Below are 26594 nucleotides of genomic sequence, written 5' to 3' on the forward strand. Positions count from 1 at the left end.
AGTTTAATGAAAGTCAGATCAGCAGATCACCGAGAGGCACATCTCTGTCCCAGCCTGTGACTTGAGTCCACGTTCTTTCAAATCTTCAAGGGATCAGAGGGAGGCCAGACCTCCACAGACTCGCACACTTTAAGTGAGGTAGCTGGGGGCTAACCCTGGCACCCGCGGCTCCCGCCGGGCGGCCCGAGGGGAAGCTGTGCGCTGGGACACTCAGGCCCGCCGGGGGCGCTGGGCGCGGCGCAGAGGCCTCCGGCCGGCGGAGAGGGAAGGTCCGCGGCCGCGCCGCTCCCCGGGGAACCGCGCCTGCCCGGCGCTCAGCTCCGGGGGCGCCGTCTGCCTGCGCGCCCTGCACCCCTGCGCGAGTCCGCCCGGCACCTCGCGACCCCGCCCGGCGGCCTCCGCAGCCCCAGGCGGTTCGGTCGGGAGCGAGCGGGACCCGCCGCCATGGAGCCCGGGCCTCTGGGCGCTTCCGGGCCCGCGGAGCCGGGGCCTCGCGTGCGCGGCGGGTGCGGCGCGGCCCCGGCGGCCCCGGCGGCCTCGCTGGCGGTGGCGGCCGTGCTGCCGGCGGGCGGGAGCGGGGAGAGGATGGGCGTCCCCACCCCGAAGCAGTTCTGCCCGGTCCTGGAGCGGCCGCTCATCAGCTACACCCTGCAGGCCCTGGAGAGGTAACCCACGCCGCCGGCGCGCCCGGCCCGGCCGCCCGCCCCGCTCCCGCCGCCCCCGCCCCCGCCCTCCGCCCGGGCCCGCCCGCCGCCTTCCCCGCGGCTGCCCTCGCGCGGGCGCCTTCTCCCGGCGGCCGAGGGCCCACTGCCCGGGCGCAGTCCCTGGAGCCTGGGCGCCATTCCCGCCCGCACTTCAGAGACGGCCAGCTCTGCCCTGTGACAGCGGGGCCCGGGGCCAGGCCTTCGAGCGGCGGGGAAAGCCTGCTCGACGCGAAGCTGGGCTGAGGGTGCATGGGGTGGGGCGAACGGTCGTTAGTTCCACCTGTGGCCCCAGGAGGAGCAGCTGGGCCAGGAGGCCTCTTGTCCCCCCTACAGCCTCGCACGTTCTCGCCTTCCCATGCCTAGGCTTTCTCCCTGTGGCGCATGCGCGCGGGCCTCTGCGCATTCATTCTACCCATGCATTCACCAAGGCCAACTGAGCGATTCATAGAAGATACACTGCTGATTACTAGGTGTTGAAGGTGGACTGAGAATTTAATCCAAGCCTTTTTTTTTAAAAAAAAATATACTTTATTGATTTTTTACAGAGGAAGGGTGAGGGATAGAGAGTTAGAAACATCGATGAGAGAGAAACATCCATAGCTGCCTCTGCACACCCCCTACTGGGGATGTGCCCGCAACCAAGGTACATGCCCTTGACCTGAATCGAACCTGTAACCCTTGAGTCCGCAGGCCGACGCTCTATCCACTGAGCCAAACCGGTTAGGGCAATCCAAGCCTTTTTTAAGAGGGAGGGAGAGGGAGACAAAAACATCAGTGATGAGAGAGAATCAACAACAATGGGCTGCCTCCTGCAAGCCCCTCACTGGGGATCAGCCTGCAACCTGGGCATGTGCCCTGTCCGGGAATTGAACCATGACCGCCTGGTTCATAGGTCCACGCTGAGCCACACTGGGCTGATTTTTTAGTATTTTAATGGTTGAAACAGATTTAAGGGTTCTACTTGGAGGCCAGCACATGCCTTATTTTATTAGGAAGATGGGCTGATTAGCTAGTTGGGGAAATGAAGGAGAGAGAGGGATGGGATGAAGAGGATTAGAGGAGCTGTAGTGTGGAGCTAAGGAGATGAAAAGGGGTATGCCATTTTATTAGCCTTGTTTTCAGCATTGGGTGATGAATGTGAGGGAGCATGGGGTGAGACTGGAGGGGGGAACACGGGGATTGCAAAGGTCCACGTTCGTGTTGTTGAGGTGTTTAAGCTTCTTGAAGCTAGTGGGGAGCTACGATAGTATTTTAAACCTTGGATTGATGTGAGATGTTTGAATTAAAGATAGATGGCATCTTTTAGCATAGCCTTTTCTGGCAGCTTTAAGGAAAAGGAAGTTAGTGAGATTCTACTCAAAGGATAGTAGCACCCGCCCGCCCCTCTCCCCACAATGCTTTCACACACGGAAGAAGCCAGGGGCCCCAAGTTGCTTTGCATATTGTTATTTTACTTTTTTAATATTGTCATTTGGAAAGTGGAATTGTAAAGAGCCCTAATCACCCTTGATTCATGTAATCTGCCCTGTGGTTATATCTGAAACTCATAAAAACATTGAAACAGTTCCAGGTGCTTCCTCTCTTCCTTCTGTGGTGTTCCATTTCTCTTAGTAGTTGAGGGTGGGTTCTTTGAAACCATTGTATGGACCAGGCACCTACAATATTCTGGTGTGATAGACATTGTGACAGTAGCTCATTTATACAGGTAATCTTATGGAACAGAATGGATCTTGGCCAGCAGGATTTTTGTCTATTTAGTAATTAGATATAAGGGAGTGTATTTTGACATTTAACTTTTTTTCTAGGAAAACTTATGTAGTGGTTTGCAGGTTTGCATCTTAACTTAGAGGCAGCCTGAGATACGTACTAAAAAAATACAAATAAAATAAAACCAACTTTTAAAGTAAAATAATGTTCTTGGAAGGCCTTGTTTATGGAAAATAAGGCAATATTTGTTTTCCGTTTTTATTTAATTGATAACAGCAGTCATAAATCCTAATGGTAACTAATCAAAACCTCCCTTTGAAATATATCAGGGCTCATTTTTCTCACTATTACAATGCATGAAAAACTATGGAATATTATATTTGGGGTATGCTTCAGGAAATCCTTGCAAACCTTGCATTACAGGAGTGTATGTATTGGTGCTTCTAAGCTATTTGCCAAATGGAAGCCATTTTCTTGGTAAAAGTTGGGATCCATACATAGCTGATAGTTTTCCCTACAGCCTGGTGCTAAAAGGCCTAGGCTATTTCATCCCCTGAGATAAATTTTGCAAGTTCAAATAAGGAAAGGAAATGGAAGCGTAGAATGTCTCTTAGTTTTTCCTCTTTGGAGAAATTATGCATGCTTACTACTTATTTAAAGTGTAGCACAGCTCTCAATGTTCTGTATTAAAGGACATGTAATTGGGTGTCATCATTGTCAGCCATCCAGGTGCTATTAAGAAGGTTTCAGCTCTCCTTGCTCTTTAAGAGTTGTGAGTATATGATGCCCAGAGTTTGCCTTTCATAGTTAGGATTTTCCTTGCTCAAGCTTTGCCATCTCTCTATAGAAGGTTGAGATGTTTTTATGAGTAATCTTTATTACTTAGTTCTTTCTTGACTAAGAAATTAAAGAAATTAAGGAATACTTTTTGAAAAAGAACCCTTATGAGTTGATTTCTTTTTTTTTTGAATTTTGAACCAACAAATTCTTTAGGGTTTAGGATTGAGAAGGAGGGCACCCTCAAAGTTTGACCCCAAATTTCTGAATTGGGGTAGGAAAATGTGAAGAAACATGAACAGTATTGCTTTTTAGCAATGCCATTTACACCTGTTAATTTCCATTCCTTCATTTACCCACTCAAAGGGACTAAAAATATATAGCCATTTTTAGTGAATGCAAGAGGAAGTAGAGCAGATAAAAGATAAAACTCTAGAAGAAAGAAAGGTGATAAAGGAATGTTAACAAATCAGATTTAACAGACCCAAGAAAGTGGAAATTGAAGCCCTCAGCTGGAACATCCATGAAGAAGCAAGTTGATTGGTCATAGAACCTTTAAATGGTTCAGGAATTAAAGATACATATATTAGAGATATACATAACAATATCTTCTATATATATATATATAAAGGCTAATATGCAAAGTATCCCCTAGGGCAGAGGTGGGCAACCTTTTTGTGAGTGCATGCCAAAACCAGCAAAATCTCTGACTCAAAATTCTTCTGCGTGCCAGCCCTAATTTTTTGAGAACATGTTACACCTATTTGATATCTCTTAAGGTGTATGTATGTGAAGAACCTTGAAGAAATAATAAAATTCATTTGAGTGACAAAAACACAGTATATTATGATGAAAAATACATTTATTTTTTAATGTATACATGTACACTGATAGTCCGACAGAAAACTTTATGACTCCGTTTGATATTATCAGTGGGACTTTTACTGCTGCATCACTGATGACAGAGGTTTTACATCAGGTTTATATTTCATGACCTTCAGAGATATGCACGAGCTACTACTTTCATCCATCAGGCTACTCCTACTATGAGACTTAACAAAATTCATCACTGAGAACAAAGATTCACAAGCGTATGTGGATGAAAACATGGAGAATAATGTGTTGCAAAGTTTTTTAAACAGAAAAAATTTTCTGGAATGGCATTCCAAGTCCTCAATAGTTTGTTTTCGACACTTCTCTCTGGTACTCCTATCTCTAATCGCTTTTTTTCAATGTTTTCCAAGTCAACTCTAAGGTCAATAAATTTCTGCTTCCAAATTGAGCTACTCTGAAATTCAATTAACTACATTTCAAAGTCTATCCATGAAAACATTTGTAAGTTTAGTTCCTCCAGTTTCATGCTGTCTGGAAACCTCAGGAATTTTGCTGTCTCTTCCAGTTCTCTGAATTTTGCAAATCTTGAGAAGAACTGCTCAATAGTGGACTCGATGATATTTAAAAACAGCTTTTGAAGGCTTTGACAGTCTGTTCTGTTATCTTTTGGGAGGTCTTTGATGTGCCTCTTGAGGTTTGAGAAATATCTAAATCTCTCACCATCCACATCCCTCTTAAAGACTTCCAGTTTCTTTCCAAAAGCCTTTATGTAACCAAATATAACATCGTGTCTTGCCAGTTCCTTGTAATTTAACATTTAAGTCATTTAAATCGTCACAGAAATTGTAAATGGAAGATTATAAGAGAGGGTTTCGTGTGCCAGTAAAAGTTACTGGCATGCCATGTTTGGCACGCATGCCAGGGGTTGCCCACCCCTGCCCTAGGGAGTTTGACCGGGAGACCAGGAGTTCATTCGCTCGCTATGATGTGCACTGACCACCAGGGGGTGGTGCAGAATGAAGGAAGGCCCCAGCCGGCAGCTGGAAGGCCCCAATTGTCCCTGATCACCGGCCAGGCCTAGAAACCCTACCTGTGCATGGATTTCATGCACTAGGCCTCTAGTGTTACATATAAAAAACCTGTTCATATATAATTTAGAAGTTGGAAGAAATATTGAGAGAAAAATCTATCTTTTGAATCAACTGGGTCTTCATATTGTTTTTGTTTGTTTTGTGTTTTCCTGCTGGTGAAATTGGAAAAATACACATTTTTCTAGATTAGCCAAGTTCTACCTGTGTGTCATTTCTTAGATACCAGTTTATCAGATTAAATGAGATTCAAAAGAATCTCTGAACCCTTACAAACTGATGTATTTGGCTAAAGGTTCTATCTGGACAAATATATGTCTAAATCAGTTGCGTTGAGGTACATTTATTATAATTATCCATTATGTACATATATATAGACATGTAGAAATGTGTATGTATATATGTTCATATATGTTCTATATTAATCTTATGAAACTGGTCGTTCAGATCTGTACATTATGGGTATGATTAAAAGAATCAAGAATAACAACTAATTTTTAGGTTGTACTAGAAAGAAGGGCTTTTCAGAAGTTAATTAAAGTTTTTAGGAGTTTGAAAATTTCATTTTGGCTTTTTAGAAGGAATTGCAATATAAATTATTGAACCACAGATTATATAACTTGAAGAGAACTTTGATTTTTCTCATTTTACTAACAAGGAACTGAGATCAAGGGTATTAATCTCTTATATAATTATTACTTTATGACTTGAGTTTCTAAAAGGAAATGTTGCTCTAAGAAAAGAAATCATGGGAAAGTGGTATTATTGGCAGGGACATAAAGCTCTGACAGTTAAATTGTAAAATTGGCTCACAACTGAGAGACTCATACATCTAAATTTTACTTTAAAAAAAAGTCTTTTCAGATCTAAAGGAGGAAGTAAAAATTTCTGCCAGTAATCTAATTTTTGGCTTTAAATATCTAAGGAAAGAAAGCATCATTAAGGAGAGCTAGACAACCTGGACTAGCTAAACAGATTAAAATGGCAACCACAACAAAAGCAAGTTAAAGATGCACATTTTGGCTTATTGAGATTTTTTGGCAGTGGCAGTGGGCTGGGTGGGGTTATAATTCTTCTGACAATAGGTTTGAACAATATCTGGCATAGCCTTCCCCATAGCTCTTGAAGTTTCTCCAGTTCTCTTAGGAGGGGACACTGCTTAAGATAACTTGCTCCTTGATAGGGTCCCATGCTCATCAAAACCTTATTATAAATTGGCTTCCCATACAAATCTTCTGTAGGAGGAAAATGTGCTATCCCACTAATAAAAAGCATTCCAGACCCTGTGAAAGTAATGCATATCATTTTATATTAAAACCTTGGTATTCTAATTCATGTTTCAATCCTTCATTAGTTTGGTTAATATGAGTTAGTCTTCTTGAATTTGGTAACTCCAGATGAATTTGAAAAAAAAAAATGTCTTATCCATTTATATGTGTTTGTTATGGAAATTCTATTTTGTGATTGAGATTGGGTTGCTTTCTTACCACTTTGAAAATCAATGAGAGCCCAATTTTACTAAGTGTTTAAGACTCCATGGTATGTCTTTCAGTCTATTAATTTATGGATTATATGATTTTATGTTTTCTCCTTGTCTTTCATTTTTGCTTTCTGTGCACTTTAAAAAAAAAAATGTTCTCTCCGATATTTCTGAAACCACTGCAAATTCTGTTAGAACAAGATAGAACAGAAATAAGTACATAAATGTTAATCCAAATGAGCAATGTTGATTGCTTGAATTAAGCTGAAAGTAGGAATGGAGTAGGGAAGCCAGGAGAAATATTTAGACAGGAATTGACAGGTTTTAGTGATTAATTGGATAAGGGATTCAGAAATAGAAAGGCATTTAGGAAGCTTTTAGTTGATTGATTGCTCAGATATATGAATTTGACTTGAAAAAATTTTGTCTTAATGCTTCATTAATAAAAGGGTCAGGTCTGAGTCAGAGGAAGGAATGGGTCTATATTTTGTACAAAAAAAATACAAAAAGACTACATTTTGTAGAGATCAGATGATTAGAGATTTGTGTTAAGTTCCCAGTGGCTCTCATAAGGCTCCTTCAACACTAAAGATAAGATCAGGACTGGTGGACTCGGCTTGACCGCTAGAAGCCTTCATGGGCAGTAGTACGGAGACGTGACTGGTGAAGGCAATCAGAAGCCAGCCCTTTTAAACAGATTCAACATTTTGCTTCTAAAATATCAGGATGGGTTCAGAGAAATGGAAATCCATAAATTAGGGCCACAGTACAATTTAGAAGACTGTCATGGCAACGAGTCAGAGCTGCCACTGTCCCTAGGGGCCAAACTTTTTGGCCTCAAGACAGTACTTTAGAGGTGTTAACAGGGCCCAATTTTCCATCTGTTTCTTTTTACAAACATTTGTTTAAATCATCTATTTTCAGCTGATCTTCTTAAACTATCTGAGCAGAGTGCTTCTCTAAATATCTTATTCTAGGAGAAAATAACATCTGAGATATTATATTTTTTTCCGAAAATATCTGTAGGTGTAATGGAGCTTGTGGTTAGGTTTGTAGTTTTCCCATGGAATGTGCTAGGAAGGAAATACTCAGGAGATCTTGATAAAACCCAGACACAGGGGGTTCAGTGTGGACTTGCCTTCAGCTAAGGAGGTCAACCAGATCCATTTATTCAGCAAATATTTGTGCAGTAGGCACTGTGTGAGGTACTTAGGTTCTTTCTCCGTTTCATGATTCTACATTATTAAATTTTAATACTGTGAAAGGCTCTTAATTCTATAACTAGGAAAGAATGTGAATAAATCCTCAGAAACACAAACAGTATTTATAAAGGCTTGCAAGTTCTGGGGATATGCTTGGGTTGCTGAACAAAACAGCATAATAAGCCCATTATCTCCAAGAATGGTCTAAAATGGTGTTTTTCAAACTTTTTTTATTGTGACCTGTTATAAGAATTACACTTTGATTCATGACTCAATGACAAACACATAATTATTATACACACTCTCACATTGGAAAGAATTTCATGAAAACAACCTATCTTTACTATTTGCTATACATTCTAATTTTTCCATTAACTTCTAGTTCATTTACTCAGAAATATTAGTCTAATCTTACTAAACTGATTTTATAGCACACTAGTGGGTCCTGAAATCTGCAGTTTGAGAAGCACTGGTTTAAAACACTTTTCTATTTTAGAACTTCATACAATTGTGTGAAATAACCTAAAGCCAGGAGTTTATCTGTTGGTAATTATTTACATCCATCTAGTTTGCTTTCTGTCTGATGGACCATAGATGATTATTTTATAGCTATTTTAAGACATTCTGGTAAAATTGGGATTTACCTTTGGGAGTTCATTCATTAATTCATTGAACAGATATTTGAATGACTATGTCAAGCAATGTCCCATCATCTTTCTCCCTCTTAATTGTTCCATATATTAACATTTAATTCAAATTAATTTTTGATAAAAAACAGCAATATTATGTCTTTAAAAGTTGCTTTTAACCTATTTTTCTGGTAGACTATAATATGAAAAGCAACAAAAATGAATAACAGGGTACAAGTTAAGCTCTTGCCTTATGAAACAATCCTGCCCACTGATTTAGTTGGGCATGCTTTTATAATTTCTCTATCTTAAAAATAAGCTTAGTGTGATGTTGTATTAATAAATAAGGCAATCAGTACATCATAGTTGCTGTTTCTACTATTAATATTACTGAAAGTTTAGTAGGTGCCAGGCCCTGGGGTGTAGTCTTTTCTTTCTATGAGTTAGCAAGGATATAGAAAAGAATACAGTATGATGCTTGATAAGACTCCCTAGCTTGATAAGAGCCCTCTGGAAGCAATGCTTCACCCAGAATCACAGGGACATCTTTCTGAAGGAGGCCATATCCAAACTGACAGCTGAAGAGAGTAGGACTCACCCTAGAGTGGGTGGGGGTAGGGGAGGGACAGGGACAGGGTCAGGGGATAGTGTTGAGAGGCAAAGGAAGCAGCACAAGCAAAGTCATGGGTGTGGGAGAATGTGGTCAGTAGAGTAAGAGGGATATGGAGAGATCAAGTGGTGCAGGGAGAAGTAGGCTGAGGTCAGGAATTGAAGGGCCCTGCTCAAGAGCCTGCAGGGGTAGGCCTCAGGTTTGCACTTGAAGAAAACCACCTAGAACTGGTGAGAATGGTTTTTGTTGAGATAAAATGAGAAGGAGACCAGCAGAGAGGTTGGTGTAATGCATTATGGGAGAGCTGTGCCAATGCAGACAGAATCTTGGGAAACCCCAGATTTTGGGAACACTGACGAACTGTCACTGTTATTTGCCAAGGGCTTTGTTAAGTATAGTATAACTCTAAACCATATCAGTATAGTGTAAGTTGTAGCAATTGTTAAATTTGCAATAAAAGGAGTGGAGGATGGATGGGCTAAAAAACAAAGAGCACCCATACTTAGCTTATTCCAAAATTCCTTTTATTGCCTGCACAGATTGCCATATATTTTATTCTTTGGTATTCTGTGAGTTAATTCCCTCAAATGATTTACATATGTAAGTAATTTGGCCCTCTAGGAGATTTAGAATCTAGGAATTAGAGTAGAGTAAAACATCTCAAAACAAAACAATCCACAAAACCACATTGCACAGGGAAGGCTGTTTTTATTCTTGATTTTTATAGCTAACCAGGTTAATGAAGAGAACTTCCTGTATTCTCATAATCTTTGAAACTATGCAATGTTGTAAGATGTTGCACTGCTCCTGGTAGATGAGACAGACTAAAGTCATTTATTCATTCAACAAATAATTGAATTCCTCCTAGGTCAGTGATGGCCAACCTATGACACGCATGTCAGAGGTGACACGCGAACTCATTTTTTTGGTTGATTTTTCTTTGTTAAATGGCATTTAAATATATAAAATAAATATCAAAAATATAAATCTTTGTCTTACTATGGTTGCAAATATCAAAAAAATTCTATAGGTGACACGGCACCAGAGTTAAGTTAGGGTTTTTCAAAATGCTGACACGCCGAGCTCAAAAGGTTCGCCATCACTGTACCTAGGTATAAAGTGTAAAGCAATGAACAAAACAGATTGTTCCTGCTATCATGGAACCTACATTCTAAAGGATGGCATGTTGTATTATCTTGATGAAAAATGATAAAAACATATTTTTTATCAAAGCATTTTATTTTTGGCATAAGATGGTAGTGTAGGAAAATTAGGTATCAGGTATCTTTCTGATTTGTTTCCCAGATTATGAGAGACAGTATACTGTTGTGAGGATTACATGAGAGTTAGAATATTACTAATGGTTAGGATATAGTGCTTAATTTATGTTAACTATTATTATTTACATTATATGATAATTATATTGCTAATGTTATTGGCTAATGTAGATTACCTCTAATTTACCTCTTAATTCCCATCTAGAAGCTCCATCTGGTAGCCAGACTATCATCATTGTCTTGCCCAGACTTTAGCAGTAGTCTCCTACCTGGTCTATCTGCATTCTTTCTCTGTCTACTAAATCTATTTTTCACCTTGCAGTCAGAGTAAAATTTATGCTGTTAAATTAGTTTCCTATTGCTTCTGTAAAAAATTTCCATGAACCTAGTGGCTTCAAGCAATAGAAGTTTATCTTACACTTCTGGAGGTCAGAAACCCCACATCATTCCCAGTGGGCTAAAATAAAGATACTGACAGTGCTATGTTTCTTCTGGATGCTCTAGGGATAATCCATTTATTTGGAATTTTCAAGATTCTACTTGTGGTCCTGAATCACTCTGTTATCACACCTCCTTCTTTGGTCGTCCTCTCTCTTTCACGTATAAGGACTCATGAGTATATTGCACCCACCAAGATAGTCGAGGATGAACTTTCCATCTCAAGACCCTTCATACATCTGCATCATTACTTTGGTGTGTAAGGTTACATAGTCACAGGTTTTGGGAGCTAGGGGATGGACATCTTTCGGGGGCCTTTATTCTACCATCATGTCATAGAACAGTGTCTAGAACATTGGTGGAAATAAGTTAGTTAGTTTATTTATTGCATGAATGTCTTATGAATTAAGCTTTCCTATGGGTTCCTAATACTTTTAGGATTAAAGACTTAAACCCCTACCTTTGCCTGGGAGGTCCGCCTGGCCTCCCCAGCCCTGTGCTTTCCTGGGCCTCCATCCACATCAAGCTCTTTCCCCCCCGCTTGCTCATAGAACTCCGTTTCTTCCCAGCTTTTCAGGACCTTGCAGTGGCCTCTGCTTACACCAGCCCTCTCTCCCTCCCTCCAAACCCCATTGCTTGTTTTCCTGCCACTCTCAGCTTGGATGGTAGAGCAAACGCTTCTTAAAGGGGCATCATCTTGAACTTTTCTCTGCTGGTTAAATATTCTACTTGCACACAGTCCTGGAGCCTGGACTGCTCTTTCATAGCACTTGGTCACAACTTGCAATTGTTTATTAGTGTTCTTATGTGTTTCATCTGTAAGCTCTGTGAAGGCAGTGACTATTTCCATTGTATACTCAATGCTGATAATTTATTTGGTGCTCAGTAAATATTTGTTAAGGGAATGGACTTAAAATGAAAAGACAGCGTGCCTGTTGAGTAGCTCTTGGTTCTGTTCATCAGTGTAGTATTCTTGTAGCCCCAGGCAGAATGGAGTTTTGGGTTATGCAAAGGATTTGTTCAATAACAGACAGTAGGAGATTGATAATTATTGAATAAAGCAACCCAATGTTGTTCATTCATTTTTTTTCAATGAAGTGGAGAGTTAATTTCACTACTTAGTACTTTTAAGACCCCTCTTCCATCTCTTTAAAACTATGTTTGACTTAAACATATAGAATCTCATAGACTTAGGATTCCATTAAATTTTAAAGTGGACTTCATTCAGAGTTGATGTCATGGTTCAGAGGGCATTTTCCTGGGCTGTGGAACACCACTGTTAGCACTGGTGTTCAAGAGAAGTCTGCCAAACTTCTTTAACACAGCCATCACTCAATGTGTGTCAGTGGCTCTCTTTTAAGAAAATGTTTTACAACAGGAAAAAAAAAAGTTTTATATTTTATATCTAACTCAACAGATTAATTTCTTTTTTCAATTTTATATTTTACTAAATTATGAGTTTTTCCCATTTTATTCAAGCTGGATTTATATTTATATTAATTTAATTATTATAGTTTCCCCATTTAAGCTACAGTATTTCACCCTGATGTCGGCAAAGTTTGAGTTAGTTATCCAGCTTTGTTGTCAGTTCAGTAAACTTTCTAGAAGAAAGAGACAGAGCTTTTGGAATTTAAAAGTGCTTTGAAGGGTTCCTATTCTATGAGGAAAAAAATTATTTGGAGAAAATCAGTTTAAAAGCATATTCTTGTTACATTCTTTTTTCTCTACTGATTGATATTGTAATTATTTAAATTTAACTTTTAAGACAGAAATCTATACTATATATCTATATATCATATCTATCTATTTTCACTCTATAGATAATTTCGCACTATATATTGTGAAATACTTTGTTTATATCTGTTTCTATATAGTGTGACATAGTCACTGATGTTTTATTTTTTAATCTCTTTACTAAACTTGATAAAAATTCATAAAACTGATTAACTTTCAGTTCTTAATCTTTCTATGAAGATATACTAGTACTTACTAGAATTAATTTTCTATTATTAGCTTAACTTTAGTTGTTGCATCCAAATCAATCTATATAAAATGTGTATGTACTTTCCTTTTAGAGTATGTTGGATAAAGGACATTGTTGTGTCAGTAACTAGAGAGAACATGGAAGCAATGAAGGGTATTATTCAGAAGTACCAGCATAAGCGCATCTCACTGGTTGAAGCTGGAGTGACCCGCCACAGGTCAATATTCAATGGACTAAAAGCTCTGGCTGAGGATCAGCCAGACTCCAAGCTCTCGAAGCCAGAAGTAGTGATTATCCATGATGCTGTGAGACCTTTTGTGGAGGAAGATATTCTCCTTAAAGTGGCCACAGCTGCTAAGGAACATGGGGTAAGTATTTATACTTATGTGAATGGATAAAAGAGGCAAACACTATATAGAGTGGTTCATTTGCTGAGTTTTGATGGAATTACTAGTGGCCCGGTGCAAGGAATTCATGCACATTAAAAGGGAATTAATTAGAGGAAGTTATATCATATCTTTGTTGTTGTTGATGTAACAAAACAACAAAGATATGATATAAAAACAACAAAAACATGATGTAAAAACAACACTGATGCAAACAGTCATTTGTGAAAAAGACAGGAGGTTACCAATCATTTGTGAAAAAGCCAAGAGGCTCCCTCCCTCCTGTCAGGGTCCGGGGTATAGGGGAATGGGATTCCTGGCTGGCAGGCCGCTGAAAGCAAGCTGACCAATGGCTGATTATGCGAGGAATGGGGCTTCCTCCTCCCTCCTGTCAGGGTCTGGTTTGAAGGCCAGCCATGCCCCCAATCGTGAGAGACCTAGAGTTCCGCTTCGCCCCGGCCAGGGCCAGGAGGGAGCTCCCTCCAAAAGGCATCCTGCTGTTCGGTCGTCCGTCCAGTCATTTATGTCATAATGGCTCCTGGCTTTTTATATATTAGGATATTTAAATGTGAAATTATTAAAATGGGCATGATGATCTGAAGAGGTTAGGGTAATTTGTTTTAGGAATTTTGTAGATTGTGAGATTGTTCTGGAATTTATCTTTGCTATAGTCATTTATCCTCATAATGTAATATGAGCTATTTGGAGAAGAATGTAGTAATAATGTCATCAGAGTAGGGAAAATGTCTAAGAAGTCAGTCAAAATTCCAATATGTATGATGAATGTGTGTGTATATATTCTAAATGTCCTTGAAATGGTTAGGATAGTGATCCAATAGCTTCAGAAAATCCAGGTACTACTTCCTGCCAACCCTCATATTGTTCTAATCATAAAAAAACAAATTCAATTAATAGAAACTTATCCTAGTAATTGAAGTTCTTATGTTTGTGGGAAGAATTGGCATCTTTTATAACCACGGGCCAATAAATTGCAAAATATTGGCCTGAATCAAATATACTATCTAAGGCAAGAAAAGAGTGTGACTGTTTAGTCAAAGACACTTTACAATTTCTTTTCCATGAATTCCTTGTCCTTTGTTCTCATAAATTGTGTTCTATAGACTCTGAAGAAAAGATTTTCTTCTTTTCTTAGCCCCAAATTTTCAAGCTCTACCAAAGGTCCTATTTAGATAAATCATTTTCTAAGCAAGCTACACAGTATGACAGCCCCTAAGGTGGTATACATGCTAAAGATAACTATGATTTTTTTAACTTATATTACATTTTGGACAAAACAAGACAAATTAATGTAGATGTATTAATTACCTCAAGGGACTAAGATGTCCAATATTAAGGCTAACATTAGAGTTGCCTGCATACAGGAACTCAAAAGTATCACAAGGACACAATTTTGCTCTCTTCATTGTGTATGCACCATTCCTGGGTCCCACAGATTTGACAGGACCTCAGTAGGACCAGCAGTGAAATTCTTTTAGTGCTTGTTCATCCTTACTCTTGATGATAGTTTGTCTGGGTATACAAATTCTAAGGCTTCAGCTTTTAACTCCCAATACTTTGAAAACATAGGATATAATTGTTTCCTGGCTTTTATCCAGCTTTTGGAAGTTGGCAAACTATGAAAAGACATGTATTTTGTGTGCTTTTACTTTTCCTCCCTTTCTCTGACAGTAGGCCTCAACATGTCTTCTCCTGAAATCCCTGTGCTCCTGGTCTCCCCATCCCAACATCTCTCCAAGGTTTTGTTATGTTACAGTTTAGACACTATCTTGCTTGCCACAACTTTGCAGACCTACCCATGGATATTGTATTTACCTAAGAGTTCTAATTGCCTAGGACCTTTTGAGCACTGGTTTATGGTACATTTTACTGAATTCTCATAAGACCAGGTCCCCTTGAATTGGGTTGCTTTCTTTTCTTTTTTTTTTTTTAAATATATTTTATTGATTTTTTTACGGAGAGGAAGGGAGAGAGACAGAGAGTTAGAAACATCGATGGGAGAGAAACATCGATCAGCCGCCTCCTGCACATCTCCCACTGGGGATGTGCCCGCAGCCCAGGTACATGCCCCCGACCGGAATCGAACCTGGGACCCCTCAGTCCGCAGGCCGACGCTCTATCCACTGAGCCAAACCGGTTTCGGCTGGGTTGCTTTCTAATATTTAAAACGAGGGATTTTTGCATCTGATAGCAGGCTCCACACTGTAATTTCTTTCTATATTTGAATATTGATGTGATTTCTTTCTATAATTGAACACTGATGAGGGTCTCTCAAGCTTGGCATGACTAACATTTTGGGTAACATAACTCTTTGTTGTGGGGGCTGTCCTGCACTGTAGGATGGTTAGCAGTATCCCTATTTACATCCCCAGCCTCTACACCAGTTATATGGTGGATAATAAAGTTACAGGGTTAGAGCATAATTAACCATAATATTACACATGATTTTGTCCTTCTCCCCCCCCCCTTTTATTGATGTATAATGAACATACAGCACTAAATAAGTTTAAGGTATACAGCATAACGTCTTGACTTAACATAGATTGTGATCACCACTTTATTACTTTTCTTAAGGTAAATAGTTGTCTCTGTAATTTAGTGAGCAATTGGGTATGATGTCAGTTTAAAAATGGCTCTGGATATTTTGTTTCTTGAACAGTTAAAGAAGTTTAGTAGTGGTAGAATCTTACAGAGGGCTTAAAATCAAAGGTTTATGTAGACCTCCTTTCTCGTATAGGAAGAATATGCATTTCTTCATTAAACATTAACTAGTTTTTACTTAGAAAGTCTTTTGAGTCATCTTCTAAAGAGAAACTGAATTGCATATTATAACCAGAAACATTGACATGTGGTGTGTGGGTATGTTTGTATGTGATCTGTTTGGATATTGCAGCATGACTGTATTTATCAATGATTGATAGCACTTTGGAAATTCTATTAAGTTTCATATGTGTGCATCACGAAGAATGTACTTTCCCACCACTCAATTTTACAACTTTGTGCAGTATATTCTGGGCATGTTCTAAAATAGAGATGGAAAATTACTTGGTGGACATTTGACATTGGGATGAGGTGACCAAGGCTAACGGTCACTTGTTCTGAACTCTGTTGGATGGTTTTTATCATGAGAAAGTGCACTGAAGGGCAGAGTTTAGTCCTGGGTGGGGTTCAGGTAATGAGCTCCCCTGGGTCATTGGATCTTGTGTCATTATCTATTGGAGAGACACTTTGGTGTTGATTTAAGTCCTAGCTGTAATGAATCACTTTTATTTGTGAGTAGGCAGTGAGTTCTGATTTAGTGGTAAATTTTAGACCTACTTTGATAAAGATTTAAATGCCATGGAATGAGTGAAACTTGATTTGTTTCTGATGCTGGAGAAGATACTGTGTGAAAAAGCTTTTGTTTTACTGCATTACTTGAAATTACCAACCTCTATATATCTGTTCAATGAATTACTTAAAATGAAGTTGGAGAAGGGGTAGATCAAGGCAAGATGAGTATATGTAGGGATTAAAATGAAATAAAGCTTATTACATACATATCCAAGTGTGACATACCTGGTCATATTAGATTTAAGGTAAATGTTACTAGCTTAGCTTCCAAGAATTAAAATTCAGTAGTATATAAAAGGAGAACTCCTTATTCCTTTCTGCTATGTATTTAATTTTATGGGTATTTTGCAGTGATATAGTAACTTGGACAGAGGTTTTTCTAAAATACCTATTTTCTATATTGAATAAATAATAGATTCTTTTACTTTGTCAAAAAGGAGGTGGGAAGTATTCTATTAGAAAATATCCAAAATCTTATAATTGCTAATGATTAGCTTTGAAGATCTTATTCTGTAAATATTTATTAAGTAGTGTTTCAATAAAGACAAATCAGCTAACTGAAATTGTAGTTACAAGGTTGGAGGATTTCTGATATACATTGTCGTAATTAGCTTGAATGCAGATGCCTGAGGAGTAATGCCTGTTAGCACCTGCTGTGTGGATGGGTGATTAGCATTGTTCAATTTTCTTTAAAAGGTGAACAGTAGAGGTGGGGTTCATTATTTCCACATTGTATGATTTATATCTATGCTGATTTCCATGCATTGACATGTGGAAATACTTTGATAGATTAGCCTGAGAGTCAAGTAATCACTGTGGTGCTGAGCTGTTAAGCTTCCATTCAGGCTTATTATACTAATTCCCAAGGAGACAGTGTATTTGATCACTTGGGAATCATACTTCAGGCTTCCCAGATCGCTGCATTTGGGAGGCAACCATCTTTGTCCAAACTTGTGTCATAATTTGATGCTTTGAATTTCAGAAAAAATCATATAACTGAGGATTCATTGCATGTTTATTTCTGAACAAATGTCCCTTACTAGGGAACTAGATATAGAATACATGTCTATTAGCATTAGCATCTTTCTTCTATACTGTTTATACCAGATAGCTGGAATAGTAGTCAGAGAAAAGAAAGGTCAACAAAGGAGTTATTTTCACTTGTGGCCCTTTTTCTGGGCCTTTTGTTTAGTAAGACCCTGGAAGCTGGTAATTGCCTGTGTTTTCGATTGTCTTCATATTGTACTACTTTCTAAATGATAGTTTGGATTCCATAGGTAAGAACTTAGTAACTCGGAATTCACCCATTCTGCCATGACATCTCAAATATGTATGATTTCTGGTCTCAAGAAGTTAGTATTTAATAATAAAAAATGAGAGTCCATAAATACACATTTTAGAAATTTTCTTTTAAAAAATACTGAAAACATACAGAAAACTTTGGACACCTTCAGATCTGTCACTTGGTATAATGAATCAAACTTTAGTAGTCAGTTTGAAACTGTGTCCTTGCCCTGATCTTATTTACTCCTCCCAAACGGGTAACACTACCTTGAACTTTGTTTTTATTGCTCTCTTGCTTTTTTCTTCAGTTTTGTACATGTATCCCTAAAGAACATTTGTTATGTTTGTATGATTTGTTTTTATATATATTTTTGAGGTATAATTGACATATAATTAACATATATTTGTATGATATTCTAAATCTTATGTTTTGCATATATCTTGACAGCTTTTTTTTGTACAACATATTTTGGGAACCGTATGCATGTGAATCTGCAGCTATAGTTCATTCATGATCACTGCTTTATGTATAGCAATAACTATAGAAAAGAAAAAAATTTCTGTTTCATTGCATCTCAATATTTTGAAAAGCTGGCTATTTTGAATCATGTATTTTTTAAGTTTTAGATATGGATCCTCTTCTTCCCACATCCCTAGGAGCTGTTGTTTGCTTATTTGTTTGCAACTTTGCTGGTCTATTCTAGTGAAGTCTTTTCCTCTACAGGGTGAAGTCTCTGGTGTCACTTTTCAGAGGGTACCGTCTTGGGCATGTGATCTTTGCAGGGTTCTCTTTGAGTGTCTTCCCTGATCTCTGTTATACTGACTGCCACTGTTGACATCACCCCTAATTGAGAAGCTTCATTTATTGCCAACACATTACTCTTTTTTGGGGGGGCGGGCAGAGGACAGTGCTCTGAGCATAAATTGCTCTACAGCCTGATCCATTAAGTTCTGGCCCCTTGGCAGGGCTGGTATTTGAGAACAGTGTTGGAGGTGTGTTCTTATCCCAGGGAGGCTCTTGTTGTCTCTTTCCCTGGTGTTCTCTGGTTAACGAGCCGGCCTGCAGTTTAGCCTTTTGGTCTCCTGTATCTACTGGCCTCCTCTTAATTACATATCATGACAATCTCATTTCATTTGGGAGTGTCCTTGGGCTTAAACTTCCAAATAAAGTGATTTCCCTTGGGCGAAAGCTTCATAGCCCTCTGCTCTTTGAGCCTGTCTCTTGCCTTGTGAACAGTCACTGCATCACTACTTTGGAGATGTGGGTGGGCATGATGACTGTTTCTTTCAGACTATACCCCTACTTCATGAGCAGGGTGCTGCATGGGGGCATTAGGAGACTCCCAGAATTTCTTTTTACCTCTTCTGGTATAGAACCTCTGCATTATGTGTGATCTGGGGCAAGAGACATCCAGGCCCCAGTATTCTCTGCCTATCATTTCCGGAGCAGATCCTTACCCTATACGTGGGTGTCTTTAACCTCTTGGCAACACTTGCCTGTTATTTAGCTTCTGTGGGAGACATGGAGCTGAGTAAGATGGGAAATGTTAGCACTCTGCTTCTCCCATTGGGATCTAGGGGGAGAGGGAGCCCCATCTGTTGGCCATACCTATTCTAAGAGGAACTTCAGCCATACTAAACTGGGTGTACAATAAGAGAAGAAATGGATATGACTTGAGCACCACAGGCTCTCTTTACTCTCCCCAAGATTTAGAAGATTTTTTTGAATAAAGTTTCCTAATTTGCTGAATGCCCTTAGGACAATTTTCAATGGCTTTTCCATGTTTTGTTTTCTGAATAATTTTCACTATTTATAATTTGCTTGGGGGAGAATCTGTGGAGCTTCTCATGTTGACACTTGAATGTCCCATGTTCTCTTTTAAGTAAATTTTTATTTCGTGGCCTGGCATAAAATTAGCTATAAGTACTTGCAATGGAAATTTAATTTTTTTCTTAAAAAGCAGTGTATGTATATACACGTGTGCACATGTGTTTCTTTCCTGTCTTGTCTTCTAACCCCTACTGATAGGTTTGACCAGTTGGGCTTGTTCCTTACTTACCTTACTTACCTTTCACCTACTTGGACATCACTTCCTCCCTGTCACCCTTGGCTGGTCTCCTCATTTTTATGCCGCGGGTCCAAATTTTTACATGCGTCACTGGAAATGGTGACACAGTTTGTAAACTGTCTACATGGCTCACACATTAGCTTTGATTTTTAGCCAATCTCTTGGCATTTGTAAACTAGTTCATAGACTGTCTTTCTTGCTCAGATGTTGGTCTTCAGGCCAAATGTGTTGTATTTGTGCTGTAATCCCCCTGTAGCAATTACGTGAAAGATAGGATATTTTGGATACAATATAAGGAGGTTTGGTTTAATTGCCTACCATAGGAACTGTATTTTAAGGCTACTTCTCCAAGACAGCTGTTTGGTAATGACCTCTAAGTCTATTTTACAAAGACACTGTAGTAAAGCTAAAGGCAAAAATTGTCAGATATGAAGGTGTGTTTTTTAATAAAATTTAGATACCTCTATTAATGAAACAGAGCTTTTATCAGAGCAATTGATATTAATGGATATTTTGCCTGAGGGAGCATTCCACTAATGCTATGTTTGAAGAGAACTGTTTTTCACAGGAATTAGAGCAAAACATAAATTCATTGTTACGTGGGTTGTTGAGTGTCATTTTGGGGATCTTAGGGAATATGTCTGTTTCCTTAATTTTCTAATGTGTAAGTTAAATCTTTTGAAAGCATACTAATTAGTAATTCATGTATAATTCATTTCAGTTCTTTCATATAGTGTTTCTCTTTCTTCCATCTTTAGGGAATACCCAATTATATCATTGCATCCATTTTTAGTATTTGACTTCAATGGCCTGTATAAAAAGGATTTTAAACCTATGATGAAGAAAATTTTCTACCTCTTATATATGGAACTGAAATATTATGAAATTGGTTCTTGGTGTGACATGATTTGATTTATGAACCAAATGAATATTTGTTCAGATATTTTCTTGAGGTAGTTTGTTGAACATATGAATAACATCTGCTTTCAAAAATAAGATACAGAGTTTAGAATTTGACTTCAAAATATTTTCTAGGTGAAACAATGCCTTGTTTGCCTCTGTTTGTTATTTAGGCAGCAGGAGCAATTCGCCCTCTTGTATCCACCGTCATCAGTCCATCTGCCGATGGTTGCTTAGACCACTCCCTGGAACGTGCCAGACACAGAGCAAGTGAAATGCCACAGGCTTTTCTATATGATGTGATCTATGCAGCATATCAGCAGGTAAGAATTCTGGCTTTTTTAGAAAGCTTCTGTGTTGCGGGTCCCTAAGACCACCTCTATATTTGGAGATTTTCTAGAACTTGTGGGTCTCAGTCTATAGTTGTACTCATGGCTTAAGTTGATTACAGTGAAGTAGTGAGGATGCACAGCTGGATCCTGTGAGAAAGAGACATAGGCAGATTCTGGAAGAATCCATGTGCAGGATTCCTTATATTCTCTCCCTCCACTGAAGGGTAGCACAAACACCACCTATCCTCCCACCCCCCTCCCCAGCAAAAAAAATGAACATGTGTATGTTGTTTCTCTCTAGGGAAGCCCTTTGTAGACTTGGTGTCCAAGGTATTTGTTGGGATTGGTCATGTAGACATCCTGCCTACCACATAAAAATAAAATCCAGATTCTCAGAGGAAAGCAGGTGTTTAACATAAACCATACTGTTTATGCAAACACTCTGGGCACAGAGAGTCACCCTTATCAGTTAACTCTTCACTGGGAATAGTCCAAGAACCAGTTTCCCGTGTGCTGGCTGAGGGCCCACCTAGTTAGCAGGTGTTTCTAAGGACAGCAATCTCAGGCTTTTTGTGATAAATTTGCTGCACAGCTGTGTAGACATTTTGTTAATTACATTTTAAAGGGTAAGTTCTTTGAAAACCTACCCTTTTTATTCATGTTGCGATTATAATAGATTACCTTTGTTTTTCATGTTTTGGAAACATTTTTGTACCTATGTAAATTTTACTGCCATACAGTTATTGAGTAGCAGGTATTATTCTTGTCCAAAACTTCCCAATGAAATATAAGTTAGAGAGACTAACCCAGTGCTTGGTCAATGTTAGACAATCAGATAATAGTAATATGAATATTGACATTTATAATAGAAAAATACCACGTATTTTTGATAGAGGGTAGTTAATCACACACATACATTAAATTATCACTCAATCTTGACTACCTGTTACTGTTTTAAAATGAGATTATGTAAATTAGAATCCATCTTAATGATATGAATAGTCAGCCATGGTTTATATTGTTTTCTTAAAATATTGAATATGAAGCATAGGAATTTGCCTGTATTTCATCATTAATTCTATAAATATTATGCTACTATAAATTTCTTTGGCTTTTTTATCCAAATATTCTATTTTATAGCCTAAATATTGCTGGGCTAGACTATATCTGCCATATTTCTTTAAATTAATGAAATAATTTGTTATTAAGATATGATAGCTATAGCTTAGATAAAAATTTGAATATTATTTCACAATCCTCACATTAAAGTATCATTTTTAGCAGTTTTTTTCTGGAGAATTAAGCCCTGATGCAGCTGGAGCTCCAATAAAAGTTTCCTCCTTTCTGGAACTTGACTCCCTTCTTATCTTGTTACATATTCCTTAGATATTAGGTAAGTGTTCACTTTCCTGCCCTTTGGTCCCCTCCCCAGTCTAGGTTAGGTCAGTGCCCTGTTTTTTTTCTGCCCAGCATCAAAATTATAATTAATTACTTGGGAAGCCATTTATAAAATATCTGATTATACTACTAGACTCGGAGCCTTGCAATGGTAAGTGTCTGTAAGAACAAGAGAAGACAAATGATGAGGCAAACAGAGGATACAGAATCAGACTGTGAAGAGGATAGCAAAAACAATAGGGTTGTTACTTTCTTCTAGTGGTTTGTCCCGAGTTCATGTTATTGAATGGAAAATAAAGATCCTGGGAAACATTTTTTTCAGTCTGGTAGATTACTGGAAATCTCTTCTGTGTTTGTGCTTTTCTGGTGGGAAAGTTCAAGGTGGGGAATGGAATGTGTGGGAAGAGGCATACAATGGAAACACTTATTCTGTCATGGACAGGAGGGCCTCTTGGAGTTGTCAAGGGCTTTTTGTTTTATGTTCTAAAACCCCGATCTCTTTGTTACAGACTTTGGCAAGAAAATCTGCTTTTAAAAAATAAACAGAAATGAACTGAGCGACATAGTATTTATCTCCTCTTGATTTTTTTTTTACTGTAGGACTTTGCATGTCAAACTAGGTACTGACTTCTGGAGGGCAGTCAGGAGAGGGCAGGAGCTACAAGGACGTTGAGAAGTTACACAGATGGACACTGAAGACATACATAAGTGACCATCAGTTTCTAGGCTTTGTATGAGGCAAATGCTGACAGACACTAGTACCCAGGCAGTTCTAATTCATCCTCCTCCCAGGATGACAGAGCTGTCAATTACCAAGCAATTCCATGGTCACATGGTCTCTGTGTGCCTAGCAAAGAGATGCCATTATTTAGATCAAAGAAATAGGTTCAAAATGAAAACCTTTCCGGTTCACTTGAATGCTAAAGGAAATCCCACGAGGTATGGGTTCATCCAGAATCAGATGATAAAATAAATGTTGATCACACTTTGTCATTTGACCTTTTATGTTAATTTGTATATGCAGTAGCATCTGGGTGGTAGCTTTAGCAGTTCATGGCCAAAACAAAATGGATTTCCTGGGCAGAGCTAAGAACTTCAACTCTTATTTGATACTCTTTTACTTTAGAAAAATTGCAGAATGATGGGCAGAGTATAGTGAGATACTTTGAGGATATACCTTATCATGAAGGAATATGAATTTTAAAGTTTATATAACTTTATTTTTACCTTTTTTGCAAACTGTCTGTTGTGTTAAGCAGATGAGATAATGAAAGTTTTTCTGTGTATATCTGAATTATGTGCTATTCATCTGTGGTAGGTGTCGCTGTGTCAGTTTGGTTAAATCGGGAACTATTTCTCTTGGTTAGATTGTCCAAAAGAGCCGTACATCTGAAATTTGGAAGGCTGAAGTAAGCAGAATCCATTTCTCTTTTCTTTTTACTGTCACAGGAATGCCTGGTGGGTTGCAGCCTGTCCTTGCCATCTCATGTTCCTGAATACTAGGACCATTATCACTAGCTCCAGTTTATTACTGGATACTTGGCCGAGACAGTAGCTACACAGAAATAACTGTTCTCGTGGCTTTCCCCTGAAGGTCTCCTTTTAATGGCTGGATGTGCTTACCTAGTCAGGTTGACTAGTCAAGGATGTCTACTCTGATCCTTCAACTTGCCTTTCCAGTCTTCACTTCTCCAGTGACACAACTGTGTACAGTGGCCCTGCTCCCCAGGCTGATACATCATCTAATTCATCCAGAGAGTTGTGTCCATACTATGTCCACTAACATGTACAAACCACTCTGACTGTTGTTGTTTTTTTTACCATCATTTTGGGTGTTGTACAAAGTATTGCCGAAAGAACCAGAAGCAAAATTTTGCTGGCAGGGTTTACTTTTATTGGTCTGTTGCCTAAAATATTGAAAAAATCAAATATAATGACATAAAAGTTATTAAATACTAATATTAAAGCTGGCATGTTTAGGAACCACCTTTCTTGTAGAGAATAATGAGATCTGAAATCTTTCTCTGGGATCCAACCCTTCTAACTACGTGCCTTTCAACATGTACTAAACATTATGGACCTTTAACAAATAAAAATTTAATCATTTCCCTACACGAGATTTCAAAGTTTGTCATTATTTTATGGCCATTATTATTTGTGGGCATTGATATTCTGAGCAAGAGTTTGCTATTTCAGAATATGATCTAGAGATGGAATTTAGCATTATCTGGTCAGTTAAAGAGATATTTTCATATGCTTTTGAATAAACCAAATTTTTTCTAAATTTTTTTTAGGACTAGTGGAAATCAGTTTTTTCACTGAGAGTATTTTGGACAAAGACTTACTGTTAGTGAAATTTATATGCACCACTGAATGCCAAGGTGGACATGCACTTCATAAACCTCACAGTAGGTAGTCTGAAACATAAAATAGAGGTACTAGTTCCCTGCTTACAGCACAGCAGGTCCTCAAATAACATCATTTCATTCAACATCATTTTGTTACAGCATTGATGTGATGCTGTGGAACTTAATTCTTTTTTATATCAATTATCCCATGGCAATGATTTTCAACTGGTATGCTGCAAGAATTCTTAAAAGATGCAATTTAGTTAGGGGCACTGACCTCTTTTCCCTTATATTGTAAATTAAAAAAAAAATGACAGCAGCCTACACAACAACCGCATCCTGTGTGAATGAATCAAAATTATACCTATTTTTTTGTCAGATCAACAAAAATATATGTTTTGGTATGCCACAGAATTTTAATAATTCATTTATGTGTGCCATTAGATGAAAAAGGCTGAAAATATCTGGCCTCTGGTAAAATTGGTTTCATTATACATTGTTTTGCCACAGTTCCAAGAACTATGACAACATTAAGTGAGGACTTACTGTATTTTCTAGATTCTATGTCAAATCATTATCCAGGGCTCTGGCTCCTAGTAATGACAGAATAGCTTGAACAGCCAACTTTCCAGTTATAAAAATTATAAACCGATACCTATCTGTCTCTATTGAGCGAGACTGAGACAGGTATACAGAGAGAGATATGAGATGTATATATGTATAGTATATATTTGCATTTGTATGATGGCAGTAAAGAGTGACCAAAAATAGGGAAAAAAATCAGAAGGGATTAACTGTTCAAGGAAAGGAGTCACACTGGGTAAGGTCCACATTTATACAGTGTGGTTCTCGGCTCTAAATCCACTATTCACTATGCCTTGCTGCACCCATTGGACATCTTTCCTTTGCCAAGAGGTTTTAAGCTTCATCAGTAGAGGATGCTCCAGGGGCACTGCCAAGAGAAGGGGCTTTCCTCCTGATTTTATTCCTGCTGCCACAGCTGCCACGGGCATGTATCTGTGGCACTGAGTGCCCTTCACTCTTTAGCAGGTGTGTGATGCCAGTTCTGGCCTGCCATTCTCTGCCTGCTGGCTTCTGCCTGCTGACACGGTGGAGGTTTGCCCATTTGCCAGTCCTGAACTGCAGCTCCATGCCTGCCAGCCTTGGTTTCTTGGCATTCCAGTGACAGGCTGCCAGCTTGTCAGTCCCTCTCTGCAACCTCCTGTTCATCAGCCTCAGGCTCTGGCCATCAGAGGGAGGCTCCCGGCTTGCCAGTCCTCCCCCATTTTGGCTACCACACCAGCCTTGGCCTGCCCACTATGCACCATCTCTGGCACTGGTCAAGCTTGAAAACCTCCCCACCATCCAGGGGGCCCTAGCCAAATCTTCTTCAATGAGGTTCTAATCTCAGCCTTGGAGAGAGTTCCCCTCACCCCCCTGCCCTTTTCCCCAAGTTTGTTTCTTCCTTGGGTATTTCCCCTCAGATTTACTGTATATTTTAGAATTTTTATTCTTTCTTAGTAGTTAAACTTTAGTACTAAGTTAATCATGCTGTAAATTAAATCTTTTTGTTCAAATTGTTGTGTAGTTTATGACTCCTGGCTGAGTGCTGAATGATACATTTCGTCCTCCCTCCTCTGCCTTCCCCCTCTTCCCCTCTGTCTCTTCTTAGTGCCTGTAGTGGCAAGGCAGACAGCTGTTATTATTGTTATTATTATCATCCTGAGAATCCAGAGGATGGAATGTAGGCCTGCTAGGGAAGTTTGGAATTGAGGGACATATTGCAGAATGTAGGA

General features: G+C 38.9%; 1 protein-coding gene across 4 annotated transcripts in view; it reads left to right on the forward strand.

Moving 5' to 3' along the window:
* The first annotated feature begins 214 nt into the window (after positions 1-214).
* The window catches only part of CRPPA (CDP-L-ribitol pyrophosphorylase A), a 166778-nt gene continuing 140398 nt past the window's right edge, over positions 215-26594 (forward strand). Inside the window, exons 1-3 of one of the 4 annotated variants that reach the window (XM_036328007.1) lie at positions 215-665; positions 12822-13098; positions 20894-21043. In XM_036328007.1, the coding sequence (XP_036183900.1) occupies positions 445-665; positions 12822-13098; positions 20894-21043 (648 nt within the window). In that variant the 5' untranslated portion in view covers positions 215-444. The remainder of the gene's footprint in view (positions 666-12821; positions 13099-20893; positions 21044-26594) is intronic. The other 3 variants (XM_036328008.1, XM_036328009.1, XM_036328006.1) reach the window with 3 other exon arrangements.

The sequence above is a fragment of the Myotis myotis genome, unplaced genomic scaffold (assembly GCF_014108235.1).
Source record: "Myotis myotis isolate mMyoMyo1 unplaced genomic scaffold, mMyoMyo1.p scaffold_m19_p_11, whole genome shotgun sequence".
Taxonomy (NCBI): domain Eukaryota; kingdom Metazoa; phylum Chordata; class Mammalia; order Chiroptera; family Vespertilionidae; genus Myotis; species Myotis myotis.